Source organism: Cheilinus undulatus, linkage group 2 (genome assembly GCF_018320785.1).
Source record: "Cheilinus undulatus linkage group 2, ASM1832078v1, whole genome shotgun sequence".
Lineage (NCBI taxonomy): Eukaryota > Metazoa > Chordata > Actinopteri > Labriformes > Labridae > Cheilinus > Cheilinus undulatus.
Genome location: NC_054866.1, coordinates 49,583,937 through 49,598,975, shown reverse-complemented (window position 1 = coordinate 49,598,975; position 15,039 = coordinate 49,583,937). Strand labels below are relative to the sequence as shown.

At 40.3% G+C, this 15,039-nt stretch overlaps 2 protein-coding genes across 5 annotated transcripts in view; one reads left to right on the top strand and one right to left on the bottom strand.

Moving 5' to 3' along the window:
* The window catches only part of mark4b (MAP/microtubule affinity-regulating kinase 4b), a 105,212-nt gene extending 98,444 nt beyond the window's left edge, over positions 1–6,768 (top strand). For 2 of the 4 annotated variants that reach the window (XM_041810592.1, XM_041810612.1), the window contains one exon: positions 662–6,768. In XM_041810592.1, the coding sequence (XP_041666526.1) occupies positions 662–995 (334 nt within the window). In that variant the 3' untranslated portion in view covers positions 996–6,768. The remainder of the gene's footprint in view (positions 1–661) is intronic. The other 2 variants (XM_041810601.1, XM_041810621.1) reach the window with 2 other exon arrangements.
* ckmb (creatine kinase, muscle b) lies at positions 6,449–14,616 on the bottom strand. Its single transcript, XM_041810633.1, has 9 exons — positions 14,485–14,616; positions 13,021–13,133; positions 12,757–12,853; positions 12,304–12,458; positions 11,383–11,515; positions 11,089–11,260; positions 10,400–10,523; positions 8,716–8,905; positions 6,449–7,005 (listed from the first exon to the last, which is right to left on the bottom strand). Exons 1-9 carry the CDS (start codon positions 14,579–14,581, stop codon positions 6,827–6,829), a joined length of 1,260 nt encoding a protein of 419 aa, XP_041666567.1. The 5' UTR covers positions 14,582–14,616; the 3' UTR covers positions 6,449–6,826.
* Positions 14,617–15,039: the final 423 nt, after the last annotated feature.

Here is a 15,039-nt window from a genome sequence, read left to right as displayed (position 1 = left end):
ATAAATACAACAAGGGAAACTTTATGACAGGTAAGTTGCAGCTGAGGTGCCTCAATGGCAAACACTTTGTAATTACACTATTTATGTAACATTTGTGGGAAATTATTACAACATTTAAAAACTGCAGATCAAATCCCTTTAAAAGACATTTGTAGTAGGCAACTGCTCTTATGTTTGTGGGAAATTAATTAAGTTTTTGAAATTGTTTCATTGAGAGCTGCTAAAATGTATCAAGTATTAGATTTTTTACATTTGTGGGCTGTAATGATGTTGGCAACTGTTCTAGGTTTAGATTTGTTCAGCCATTTCCTGCTGTAGATCCACTGTCTTGTATGAAAAGTGATGTTATTAGACTAGAAAAATATGAACCTATCAGAGAAATAGGGAGCTATGTAGTATAATAAAATTATAAATATATATATGATACTAACTATTTTTCTTCTCCTTCTTTCCCCAACCTCTCACTCATCTACATTCAATCGTACATTCACACCTTCATCCCACCCTCACCTTCTATCTCACTTCATCTCAATCACCAACATTCATTCCCATTATCTTCAAATCTGTTCATCCATATCTGGTCTTGTGTTCTTGACCTCCTCCTCCTCCTCCTCTTTGCCCTGTCATTACACCTCTTTTTCCATTTTGCCTCCCACTCCAGTCGCCATCTATCTGGGCATCAGAAAGCGGCCGAGCCCCGGACCCCCCGATGCGGCTGGGATGTAAGGGTACGAAGCCCCCGCGACCCGGCCGAGGTGGTGCTGGCGCTGCGTGAGGCAGCTCAGGGCTGTGGGTGTCAGGTCCACCTGGCCGGGCCCTTCCTCCTGTCCTGCACCCACGGAGCAGCCGGCGCTCGCGTGGCCTTCGAGGCTGAGGTCTGCCAGCTGCCCAGCGGGCTGGGCCAGAGCAGCGGTGTGAGGTTTAAGCGCCTGTGGGGGGCACCGTTAGCCTTTAGAGACATTGCCGCCAAAGTGTCCAAGGAGCTAGAGCTCTGAGGGCGACAGGAGGCGGGGCAGACTGATGATGGGCGGGACCAGTTGATGACTGAGGAGGAGGAGGAAGAGGAACAAGGAGGCAGAAACCGTTGACTCCTCCTCTTCCTTCATGGGCTCCCCCTCATCTGTTGTGGCTAGCGATGCCTCGCCTCCGCCAAAGACGCTCTTCTTCTGATGCCACCAATCACAGCCAGACAAACGGATGCACAGACACGCATAGACGGACATCAGCAGACTCATGACTTGTGACCTACATCTCCTGCTTAGAACTTCCATATTGTGTGAGCCCACAGAGTCACAGTTTTTTTATAATTTCATGTTTGATGATGAGGATGAGGATGGTGTTGATGAGAGTGATGAGGAGTGATGATTTGTTCTTGTTGTTGACATTGTAATTCCTATTTGATCTTAATTGTCATCATTCCTTTTTAAAGAGCTGCTATTTAAAGATATGTTTAATTTTTTGTGTTAAAGTTTATTTTCTTTCTTTAAATGCTTTTTAAATGGGCAGAAGTTTGACACCTGTTGTCATTCTTGGAAGCCAGTGTTGCATATTTATGATGTCAAGGTGCAGTGTGACCCCAGGCCTCCAGAGGGAGACATGCAGTAATGCAGAGACTTGTGACAGACCGAAAGGAGCGTCATGGCCTTTCTGCCCATCCTTTGATATCGCCAACTTTACTGCTTAGTCAGGTATTTGGTGTTTGTTCCATGTTGTTTCTTTGCCGGCTGCCCTCTTTACAAACAAACAAGCAAGCTGCCTGTAATACAAGAGCCAGCTTATACACTTCACCCGGTTTTCTTTCCTGCTACCTTCAAGAAGAAGAAAGCCTGAGAAAACACATACAATTACACACTCCTGAGTTAAAAGTTAAGAGCAGGCTTTATTCCCACCAATTCTGCACAAGCAAAAAAAGGAGAAATGTTACATTAGAAACCCGAACACCATCTTCCAGCAGGTTTAATTCTAAAAATCGTATTAATCTGTTTCTGTCAGCCAATCAGAATGCCTTATTCTGAGCCAAAGCAGCAAAACACAAGAAGAATAATCTAAAAAATGGTGGAACTTTACTCTTAACTTTGCAGGGAAATATTGCTGGATATAGTGCGAGTAGTTAAAACTACAAACAAATACACGTTAGCTCACCTGGGACCAGACACGGACAATGACTGCAGAACAGCTCTAGTGGATTAGTTTTTTTAATGCCCACTCCAGTGATTTTGAGGATGATAGAGGGTGTGTGTTGTTTAAAACACACTGATTTATTTTCATCTGGGGTTCCTTTAATCAAAACAGTAACAAAAGATGGCATCAAAAGTATTGGGGAAACATGGGAGTGATTCCCTGCTACTCAACCCACTCTCTGACTAAAATTAAAGGGGACATATTAGCAAAAATCACTTTTTCAGGCTTTTCTAACAAAAATATGTGCCCCTGGCCTGTCCACATCCCCTTCAAATACCAGAAAAATCCATTCCCTTCCACCCTCTCTTTCTCCACCTTTCAGAAAACGTGTGCTGAAACAAGCCGTTCTCAGATTTTGCTCCCATGTGGGGAGTTAGCACCCGCCCTCAGGTCTGGTTTGCCCTTCCTGCTTGGAAGAAAGTGGGTTACCCTGCTAGCCCACCCTCCTAGCTTTTGTCTAGGAGATTGATGGTCCAAATCCCAATCGGTTCCTTAACTTTGGATAAAGGTGTCTGTGACATCAGGAGTGCCACATCCATTTCCTGAGAGGGATGGGTCAGGGGCGGAGTCAGACAGCTTATTAATATTTAAAGTGACAGACACAGAAGGGCTCAATCAGAAGGTTTTTAGACATACAAAAATTCTGCACTAAAGTGTTTATTCAGCAACAAACGTCACAGGCATGTTTTGGGGACCTCTGAGATCAATATAGACTTGTGTTAAAAGGGTGGAATATGTCCCCTTTAAGAACGAGCTGAGGCGACAGAATACTTAGAAAATAAATTCATCACAAGTAGGGACAGAACAGTGGTTTTCAGTAGCAGTTCCTGCTTCCTTATGTAGCAGTCTTTGACATGTCTCATGGAGGACAACACACATCCTGTATGACAAAATAAACTAGGATTTCTCCAGCTTTGAGTATGGTTTGACATATTTAAAGATAATGCAAGTGTTCAAGATTTTAAAAAATGTGTAAATGTGAATAAAAAACTAAAATACTGTAATGTAAAAATCCCTTTCAACCCGTATTCAATCTTTTTCAACTTTCTTGGAATGTGTTGCTGGCATTAAATTCAGAATGTGTGCATATTTCCATAAAAAAGTTTCAGTCTGAGCACTAAATATCTTGTCTTTGTGCTGTATTAAATTGAACATAGGTTGAAAAGGATTTGCAAATTATTTTTCATTCATATTTACACACTGACCCAACTTTTTTGGAATCATGGCTTCAATATAGAGCAGTTGTATTCTGTTTGATTTCTGATCAAACTGGCCCTGATCCCCCAGCTGGTCCTTGCCTTAACTTTTCATGCAAACCACAAACCTATTCCAACATGAGGGTAAAGATTTCAATTTATTTCATCATTAAACATAAAAAAAAAAAAATCACTGTTAAGTCCAAACAGATTATGTTCATAACAGTGACCCCAAGTAATTTCACCTTTCAGATACATGTTTGCACATATGACTACAGTAGTCTGCACTGTTGCTTAGGAGCATGTTTAGTGACAGTTTACTCTGGTAGCACTCTGACATCGCAGTATAATACAGTGCAATACAGCCGCAAAACCAAGACTTGAATTAGCATTCATTTAAACTTAACAGGGCTCTTTCTTTGGTTTATTTTCTGTTATAAAGTCATTGAGCACTTTTCTGCTTTTTGCCAGGTTGGCCTTGTTCTGGTTCAGTTTCTTTTGTGATTTTCTTTTTTCTGACATATTTTAAGCCAACTCAAGTGAATACCAGATATTCCTTATGCCTTTACTCACATTAACCACCAATAACGGCTTCTTGGAATCATTCACTTTCCACTGCAATCCTACTTGAAGTTTCATATTTCTCTAAAAGAGATCAAAAATGTAACATGTCTTCATCACGTTTCACCAGATCAGCAGTTCTCTGTTGGTCCAATAATACATTTAATCTGTGTTCTTGAGCTTAGTAATGCCTCTAACTCTTAGAAACTGTAGACTTTCTCCTGGCTGTAACTATCCGGCTGCAGCATTGCTGAGATGTGGGACTGTTGACAAGCAGTTTCCATGGTTACTGTAAAAGTTCAATGACTGTTAACTCATTGGACTCCTGTCTCATCACTCTACTGTTTCATTTCAAAGCATGTCATGTCTGGGGTGATGGTAGGATGCAAGAATGTGACTGAGATGTTAGATTTCAGATTTTCTTTTAATGCTAGTCCACCATGGCTGCAGTGACACTGAACATTCTCAAATCAAAGGTTGTTCTACTTGTAATGTAACTCTGTAAAGCCAAGAAAATATAACATGTACTCTGAGGTGTGCAGCATTTATGAAAACACAGATATGCAAGAGGAAATGCTAGATGGTTCAATGATTCAGTGATTAGCAGAGGTGGGCACAGTTAATCCAAATTTAAACTTTGGCAACTGTTAATCTGATAACAAAGACGTTATTTTCAATGACAATTAGCCCATAAATTATCTTCAAAACTAAATCAAAGGTAACATTGACATTAACAACCAGCTGAGTTTGATAGTCTTCCCCCAGGCTGTCAGGGCAATTTTAGGGGTCCGGAGCCCAGTCCAATCACACTTGACTCCAAGCTCTGATTCATAGGTGTAAAAGTGATTCTAAAGTAGTTGTCAACCTAGTCAACAAAATGATCTGTATTGTTTTATTTTACAGATCATCGATAAAATTAATGAATCAAAAGTGCACCCTGTTTGGTTCTGTTACCTCATATTTTTATCTCAACAGTCTCCTCAACATTCCACTCACAACAATATCTGATTGGCTAGACATAGTATGAATAATAGCCCTTCATATTTAGTTATCAGTAATGAAGTAAGTAAGTTGTCTATTTTTTGAATGAAAGGTTTACACCCCCCCATGTGTTGTAAATCTGACACTATTGGCCTCTTTTTGCTGTATATGCTTGTCAGTTCCAAAGATCAGTTATGGGTCCCATAAACTAGGCATCTGCCCTGAAAAATCGTATTGCATCCTCTGGGCACCAGGGTAGATGTGGGAGTAGGAAGAGGGTCATTGTTGGCATTTCATTGTAATAAAAACATCCATAGTAGCCTGTAGGATGGACTCAAATCTCTGCCCAAAGCATGAGCAAGAGTCAGCATGAGTGGCTGTCATGGCCACCTCTTCTTCTTTCCCTTTCTTGGTGGATTTGTAAACCAAATACATGCATAACTGTCTCTTCTCTATCATAGATTTTTACACAGCTTCTGTGTGTGAGCATTAGTCATGCTAACCTTGCAAAGCAGATGGATATGCTCGTTTCCTTGTTTCTCACTAGCAGATCCATCTTGCAAAGCTCCTGTCTGAACCGTTTGGGCCTGGTTAGAAAGTGACAGGACCAATCAGCGTTGAGGAGCAGTACCTTCGGGCATGGCAGAATCGTGACGTAAGCAAGCAGCGACAAGAGGCTGGTGCAGCTATGGCAGAAGAGATTAGCGTGGATGCTGCTTAAGCGCCAGTTTTATCATAACTTGACAACATTTCTATGTTAAAAGAAGATTTTGCTCAATGTGAGTGGCTACGTCAAGTGTGATGTTGCTCTGATCAGCCCAGAAAAGATCCTCTGATAATTCTACAAATAATAGAAACCTTTTTGATATTTTACCAGTCTTTGCTCTGGCCTGGCAGAGCTTGGGAAGTACCAATCTTCATGTACTTTAAGCAGCATTTCACAATAAAATGACCCAGGGCATTTTTGCTCAATATTCAGTAAGTTTTCTTAAGTACTGAAAGCTTAGAAAATAATGTAAACAGAAACAGAATTGAACATAAGTTAAAGGTTTAACCCCCTTTTTTTAAATGAACCACCATGTTAATTAAACACTAAAGACTGATTAACAGATGTGTGCCCAGCTCTGGTGATTATATAACTGTACGACAGTAAGGAATTCACTGGTTAATGAGCAGATATGGAGCCAATGTCTGAAAATGTGAAGATGTGATTTAGGGCTAATTCTTGCAATTTTGTTTTTGTGACCAACAGGCCTCACTCTCTGACCCTGTTCTGTAGATACAGTTAGAGCCACGCTTTAAGGCTACAGTTCTGTTGTAAAGTGTATTTGAAGAAGTTGCTGTTATCAACAAATGTTACCTTATGGGCTGAAAATGATCGACCTGCAATCCTGCATGTCTCCTAGGAAACAATGTGTGACACAAAAATAAAGACTTCAACCTCTTTGATATTTCATGTCTTTTTTTTTTTCTTTGTTGCAGAAGATCCGAGTGTGTTTTCCAAGAGAAAGAAAACAGCAGAGAGAAGGTTTGATTGTTATATGGGGCATAGTTTAATTGTCCATTTATATTACAACCAAAAAAAATTATTTTGGTGCACACACATAGCCATGACCAGACTATGCATGGGTTGATCCCAAGATGTTACAGAGATGATGGGAAGAGAGATGGTTAAAGTGACAGGAAATTAGAAAGAGGGAATAAAGTCAAAGCAGGAAGAAAAAGATGGTTAACAGAAGTAGCAGAGAGAAAAGTGGAGTGTCTTCTCATTGGAAGGAAGTAAGGAGGGAGTAGCCAGTTGGCCGAAGCCAGTAAAATAACTTTACAACAAGGCTACCCGTTCATTTTTTATAATATATAAAAAAACAAACACAGACAGTCACTCAGTCATTGGTTGTCTGTCCACTTTACTTCTGGGCGGGGATCATGCCATCGATGGACTCTCCCTTCTCGAGCTTCTTCTCCATCTCAATCATCAGCTTGACACCGTCAACCACCAGCTGGACCTGGTCCACCTCGGAGGAGCCCAGACGGTCAGCGTTGGAGATGTCGAACACGCCACCCACGGAGGCTGTGTCCACACCACCTAGAGGGGAAGAAGCGAGGAAGAGTTAGGCCTCTGTTGGAGGGAAACTTCGACACCCACAGCAGGAAAAACAGGCCATTTTAGTGATTTGAAGGCCTCAGGAAAAGAGCAATATGATACAACTATAGGACAATAACTAAGGACATAGTCAGACATGGAGAACGACTCTTTTCTTCATGTTGTCTTTGACTCAGCACACATTCCTTTACACCTGAATGTGAGAAATTACTTTTTAAATAAGGAGCAGTTGAACTCAAAGTCTCCACAATACAATAAATGAACATATCTTGAGTCAAGGTGTAACTTGTAGAAATAAAGAAGTAAATCTTCACTCTGGATGTATAACATCCATTCCTCTGCCAAAAAAAATACAATCTAAGTAGTGAAAAGTGGCAAGAATGGGTTAAAGTGGCAATAAAAATAAATAAAACGAGGCAAAATGGTCAAAAAGCAGCTGAAAAGGGTGAAAAAGTAAAGTAGGCAAAACATGACAAAAAATGGATGAAAAGTGACAAAAATGGGGAGAAAAGGTTGCAAAAAGGGCAGATATTGGCAAAATTTGGGTAAAAAGTGACACAAAAATGGGTTGCAGGTGGCAAAAATGGGCAAAAAGTGGCTAAAATGGGCAAAAAGCAGAAAAAGGGAGAATGGGCAAAAAGTGGCAAAAATTGGGGGAAAATGTGGCATTTAATGGCAAAAGGCATCTTAAATGGGCAAAAGGTGGCAAAAATATCAAAAAGCAGGGTAAAAGAGTCAAAAACTGGGGAATTTGGGCAAAGCTGGATAATAGTGGCAAGAATGGGCAAAAAGTGGCAAAAAGAAGTAACCAAAGTAGCCTTAAAACAGTAAAAATTGATTAAAAGAGGCAAATAAGAGCGATGAAAAAAAATAAAAATAAAGGTTGACAAAGCCAAGCGTGGGAAACAAACTGATTAGTGTGACTTGCGATTAATTATTTTTGAGGTCAAAGTTTCCTTTTTCTTTAAGGTTTTCTGGGGAATAATATTTCAAATTAAGCCATGAAAGAGCCACAAATCATCTCTAGAGCCATATGTTGAGTATCACTGTTCTATATAGATCTACCTGGCTATATTTAATGATTTGATGACAAGGTGAGACATATAGGATCTACAACCTCTATAAGGGGTCCAGGGTCTCCTTAAGGTAATATTTGAGTCTATCAAACTCTAACTTGGTGCTATGTTATGTCATCTTGCCTCCTTATTTACACCAGAAATACTCATCTATACTTTCAGAATTTTTTATTTATACCTCACATTTGATGTACACATTTGCTTTTCCCTCCGTGGTGCACGAGGCCCTAGACGACTGCTAATCTTTGAGCTACGCTAGTTACAGTTACACTGGGTTTAATTGACTTTAGTTGATTGTTACTTTGGAAAACTCAAAGTTTTTTGCCATGACTACTTTTCTTCAGTCGTGACACTCCCTCCTAGGGTAGTGTTAAATGTGTTTATGGAAATTAGCTATCAGGTAAGATGTAGCTAGATGCCATAAAATGCCTTTTAGATAATTGTATTTTTCATTGATGTTGTCCTAGCAACCTGTTAGTGATGCTGCTAATTCTTATCACTATTCTGAATACACTTACTATGCCGATATGTCACCAAATGTTCACTCTGCTGTTCATTCCTACCTACACTCCTCTAGATGTCCTAAGGTCTCAATCTAAACTCTCTGTTTTAGTACCTGTGCCACGCTTCTGCAGACGCAGCCTGGTCAGGATCTCCTCAAACTTGGCATGTGTGCTGAGCTTGGGCAGCTTGACGTGCACGCCACCGCGCAGGCCAGTTCCCAGGTTGGAGGGGCAGGTCAGGATGTAGCCCAGATGCTCATTCCACATGAAGCCGTGGTTGTGCTTCTTGAAGATCTCCTCAATCTGACCAGAGAAGAGGAAAAACAGTGCATGATGGTTAGAGTATAATTAGATGGGTTCTAACCACAACTGTCTACCTTCACCCCAACCCTTCCTTTGAGCTCAGGGATGTCAAACTCAATCACAGAAAGGGCCAGATTCTGAATTAAGGTCTGACCTGAGGGCCTAACAGGGTCCGCATTTTACCAAACTGTCAACCTCATTTTCGTCAGTAATAAATTATGGGGACAAAATGATAAGTTAAAAGGCTCAAATCTGAGATAAAAAGTCAAACTTATTAGTTCAAAAGGTCAAAACACAAAATAAGATGTTAAAATAATGCTTTTAAAAGGGAAATATATAAAAACAAAAGTCACAATCATGTTTTTAAGACAAAAATATGACTCAAAATTTAAAATTGTGAACCTAAAAGGTAAAAATAGGAGATAAAGTTCAAATAATAAATTGAAAAGGTCAAAATATGAGATAAAAGGTCAAAGTTATTAGTGCACTGGTCAAAACACAAAATTAGATGTTAAAATAATGCTTTAAAAGGCAAATATTTAAAAAGAAATTCACAATCATGTTTTTGAGGCAAAAATGGTGCACCTAAAAGGTCAAAATATGAGATGAAAAAGTGAAAATTATTAATTGAAAAAGGCAAAACATTAGATAAAGTCAAAATTGTAAGTTGAAAAGGTAAAAATATGAGACAAAAGTCAAAATAATAAATGTAAAGGGTCCAAATGTGAGATAAAATTCCAAATAATAGATTGAAGTCATAATTATGCAATAAAAATGTAAAATATGAAATAAAACACAAATGAATTTCTTTTCCCATATTTCTTTTTGTCTAATTATTTTTCCTTTTTTTCCACATTTTTATGACTTAAGGATATTTGATAACATCATGGTTAAGTTAGCATTTTATACTGGAGGAAACCTGCAGACCTCATGTTTTAGGGACAATATGATATGATCTTTCAGGCTGGGTGTAACTGTGCCACTGGGCCAGATTTGCCCCCCCCCCCCCCCCAGGCCTTGAGTTTGACACCCCTGTTCTTTTTCCAACCCCAGCAGAGAGCTGTCAGCATGAGTCCGGTCTGCTGGACAGTCCTGCCCTTTAGTTAGGGAAGGTTTAAGTCACCACTGTAACAGGGCTAAATTCTGCTGGAGATTAACACTGGTCTTTATTATGACAGGGTATAGTCTATATTATAATAATAATTAACACTGGTCTTTATCATAATAATAATAACACCGGTCTATTATAATAGACCTCTTTGTAAACTGTCTTGAGATAACCTCAGTTATGAATTGGTGAGGAAAAAAAGAAGAAAAGTCGTAGTCATGACGAGCTTTGTTAAAGGAGTAAATAATAACAACACATTTCTATGGCACAAAGTAACCATAGATGGTTGTTTGATAGCTCATAAAGTAGCTTTAACTTGTTTATCAATGTGCCTACTTGTTTTGTGCAAATGTGCATGTTAAAGTGTCCATGCATGTTGGTGTTACCTTCTGCAGACCAACGCAGAAGCGTCTGAAGACCTCCTTCATGTTGCCTCCCAGCTGCATGGAGATGACACGCAGGTGATCCTCCTCGTTCACCCAGACCAGGAAGGTCTTGTTCTCGTTGTGCCTGGAGGAAGAAATCAAGCTCGGTGTCATTTTACTAGAGCCTGAGCGCCACCATTTAATGCACAGAGCATTTAGAACTCTTAAAATATCAGTTTTCGATGCATGCAATTCATTTCAAGGAGCATAAAACAGCATTTTCCATAGTAATGTCTCATTCATGACTGAAGTTCCCTCTGCAAAGGTTTCTCTGTTTGTGAGCTCCCTTAAAGTGAATAACTAAAAGTGATAGATTCACTGAGAGTTGTGTGAGGTGGGCAAATTCCTTTTTGTGACTTCAGCTTACTTTTATGGCTCTAAAATATCAACTAAATGGCATAGTAGCCTCATGTCAACAGCATCACATCCACCATCCACTGTAGTGAGTGATGTCATCATAGGGGCGTGTCTGCAAAAGGTCCATCAGCCCTCAAGAGGGTGGCTCTGATTTAAGTCCTGCCCTAGGCTCCTTATTTTTATGTCAATCCAGACTTTTTCTTCCCATTCTATCCACTATCCTATCTAAAATAAAGGCAAGATCCCGAAAATAAAATATCTGTTTTTTAATGTTCTTTGTGTTTGTATCTCACCAGATGCCTCTGGCGTCAGGCCAGTCACGGGCCATGCCAGCGCAGGTCAGCAGGGGGGACACGGGCTTGTCAAAGAGGAAGTGATCAGCGATCAGCTGCTCCTGCTCGGCGTCGGTCATGCCATCCAGGGGGTAGTACTTTCCCTTGAACTCACCCTCCAGGCTGGACAGAGCTAAAAATTACAAAAGAGGTGGCGGGAAGAGAAAAGAGGTCAGTGATTGTTGTACCCAACATCACACAAATATTTGGAAGAGATTTAACAGTTTGAGTTATCATCATTAGTTTGACATTCACCCTCAATGGAAAGGTTCTGGATAGCTCTGCGCTCTCCACGGCTGTTGTGGGGGGGCAGGGTGAATCCCTTGATGCTGCGGCCGGTACGGACACGGCTAGACAGCACATAGTTGGGGTCCAGATCATCACCACCCTGAAGAAAGAAGGCAAAACAGGACATGCATTATTAAAGTAATGCAACTAGAGCTGATTTGCAAAAATAATCTAATTGTGATTCTTTTTTCCCAAATATTGCGATTTAAAATGCGGTAATTCTTGGGTTAATCTTGTGTATTTTTTGACAAATTCAAGCAATAAATAATTCCATAAATATGACCATGTGTATTGAAAACAATAAAATTATTTCTGACACAATCCAAAATAGCATGAATCTGAATAGATGCAACAAGCTTTAAGCTATAAAGGAGGAGGCTGGGGAGGAGGGAGGTGAGTCTGGCTGTCAGCTGATTACAGCTGGGGTATGACATTCGTGAAGTAACGCAAAGCTTCATTAGTTCTATTTAGAATGAGTTAACTTTTTTTGCTCGTATTGCAAATGTGATGTCATTTGCTTCGTTTAAGGGCGTTATCATTTTCATATCACTCATTTTGATTGAGAAAAACATACATAAAACACAAAAAGGAGGATTTTTGTAAAACATTATTTAAAAAAAACACTTGACTGTTTGCATAATGTGCATAAAATCTCTGCTGCTGCAAAAAGAATGATTTATTAAACTGGTATTTTGCCACATTTCAAGTTAAAGAAATATTGCAACTTCTGCAGTTTGAAAATTGCAGCAGTTGTTGTGATTTCATCAAATTTGTGATTAATTGCCCAGCCCTAAATGTGAGCAATATTTTTCACAGCCGTCGTCCAGCCCCCAGTTTATCAAACGCAGTAAATAAATGACCCATGTCTTTTGTGTTTTGGCTTCTTACCTTCAGGTTCTCAAAGTTCAGGTCGGTCTTGTGCTTGTCGGTGGGTTTGTATCCACCGTGACGGTCGGAGATGATGGGGTCCAGCAGATCCTTGAAGACCTCATAGGACTCCTCATCACCGGCAACGCAGCCAACAGTCATGATGAAGGGGTGGCCTTTGGCACAAGAGGAAGGATGAGTAGGCTGGTAGCATAACTACCTCGCTCATCTTAGGAAACTGTGATTCTCTTTATATGTCTCGTCACTGAAATAACATATTCTCCAGTATTTCAGCCCCGAATTAAAAAGCTGCATAAAGGTATTCAGTCAACTTCGCAGTATGGATGATTCTAAAAAGTTTAAAGGCAAGTCAAAATACCATCATCATAACTCATATTTCACTACATAGAGAGTCTCTCTTTCCAAATTCTTTTAGTGTGTTCATCTATATGCTGATGACTTCCTCCAACATACCAGGGTTGTCAACACCGGTCTGGATGACATCGTCCAGGGTGAAGCCGCTGGGGGTGGACTTTCCCCTCAGCTTGTCATAGACCTCCTTGGTCAGCCTCTAAAGAAGACGACACCCAGCACTGGTCAGTGATTACACAGGTTTTTGATTTTGTCTTTCAAGCTGTGACATAAAAACATCTTAAAACCCGGAAACTCTCCTTCTTCTGTCGCACTAAACAAAGATTTGTGAGAACAAAGCAGTCTCAGTGCTGAAAAGTTCTGTACCTTGGCCATGTGGTTGTTGTGTTGGGACAGATCGGGGTACTCGTCGTCCGTGGAGAACTTCATCTTGTAGTCGTTGTGGCAGTTCTTTGCCATGGCTGCGATTTTTACTCCGCCTGCAAAAAGCAGAAAAAAGGGGATTTTTTTAGAGTTTGCAATGCATGCAAACTTATTCACTGAAGCAGCAACAGTAAAGGGGAGGATTTAAGGTAATACTGTGCATTTTTTACAAGGTTGCATAAACTTAATCGCTAAAGGTTTAATTTTTCCTGATATGTAAGTGCAATCACACACAATCTGTTGTGATCTAGAGAATACCGTCTTTCTTTTCTGGAATTTCTCCAAGTTTTTCTAGTGCTTTGTCTATAAGTCTCCTGGTGAAAAGGAGACACCTTTTCATGTTCTTTTTCTCTTCACTATCGTTCGTCTCTGTTTCAGCTGTGCCGTCTACATCCTCGCCCCCCTGCTGTTCTGCCTCCAACTATCTCACCACCTGCTCCCACCCCCCACCCAGCAGCACAGATTATTAATAGCACCCTCTCTGGTTCTGCACCCCTACCACCCTTGCAAGGAGCTACAGCACATTATTTCCTTTCTTTCTGACTTTATTCAATCACAGCTGAATGCAAACTTGGTTGCTAAGCTGCTCTGATATTTCTAAGATCCACTGAAACATCTTCAAGAATTTAAACCGAGTCCTGTTGCCTTTCAATCAAGCCTGGAATTATTGCTCTCAGTGCTTTATCCTCCCCACCAACAAGCTCCTTCAGCTTTTGAAACAAGAAGCCTTTCTTAGGAGAGGAGAAACATCTTCACAGACATGAAAGCAAAAAAGGTAGACATTGATATTTATAAGAATTAAACAGCCCATAAATGCAAATATGTAAACTAATAAGAAGATGGCCACGGCCATCATCGCTCAGACGTCAGAACTCGTCTGCTACCTGATGACCCCTGCTCCTCTTAAAGGTCAAAGCATTGCATGCCTGTTGGATGGCTCCATATGTTCCATGACTAAATCAGGAGCCTAAACTATTCAAAGACACACTGGAAACCTGTCCTGCTGGCGTCAGCAACAGCTGACAGATAGTCGCAGCTGTTTGGGCGACACCACTCTGCTGTATACTTAACAATCCTTTTAGCACCACATTAATGCTCCCAACCGCAACAAAACCAAGAGAGGCAAATCTTTCATAGTTTCACTACAGTGACAGAAGAGTTAATGGCATAGATTTTAGTAGTTCCCATTTTAGGAAAAACAATTAAAAGTGTTGGAGGAATCCAAGAAAAAATGCAAGAAGAGAAAATATTTCCCAGAGTTCACAAATGAAGGAACCTGTCGGATGGAATTGGTTAAAAATGTTTCCCTAAAATGTTTCAGTCCATACTTCTATCAGGAAAAAAATCCCTTCAATATTTCCCTTGTACATATAAAAAGGTTGAATAAAGCATTATTTTGTCCTTTACCTGCTTTGGAGAAAAGAAAGGTAACAGATCTTGGGATCAGATCCTGTCCACCAACTATAGGGGTTGCCCAACTCGGCCAGCTGATGGACTTAAGCATTTATACCCAGACCTCTGTTGCTATTGGCCGACGCAAGTCGGGGTCCCCTATTTTGATTGGTCACAAGAGGTCCTCTGTGCCCGTGTGAGTTTCTAAAAGGCAAGACCAAGTCACACAACACTCGAGACGAGAGGCGAGGCAACAGCTGCAGCCATCCAGTCCAACCTTTCACCTCCTGCCAGCTGGTAGCAGCTTGATAGGAGCCTGAAAAAACAGAATGGTGGTGGACATCATGCACCTTTAGACATCAGTCCATGTGGATCATTGGTTTAGATACTAAAAGAACAGCTATAAATGCAGTGGTGAAATTAGATTCACAGAATCTTTGTGGTGTTGTGACTTAAGAATGGCTTTAATTCTTTGTGCACCATTATAGTTAATAAATGACAATGCGTATTCTATGAATCTGAAATTTTTGTTTTATTCTTGCTATAGTGCTGTGAAAAAATGTCTTATTC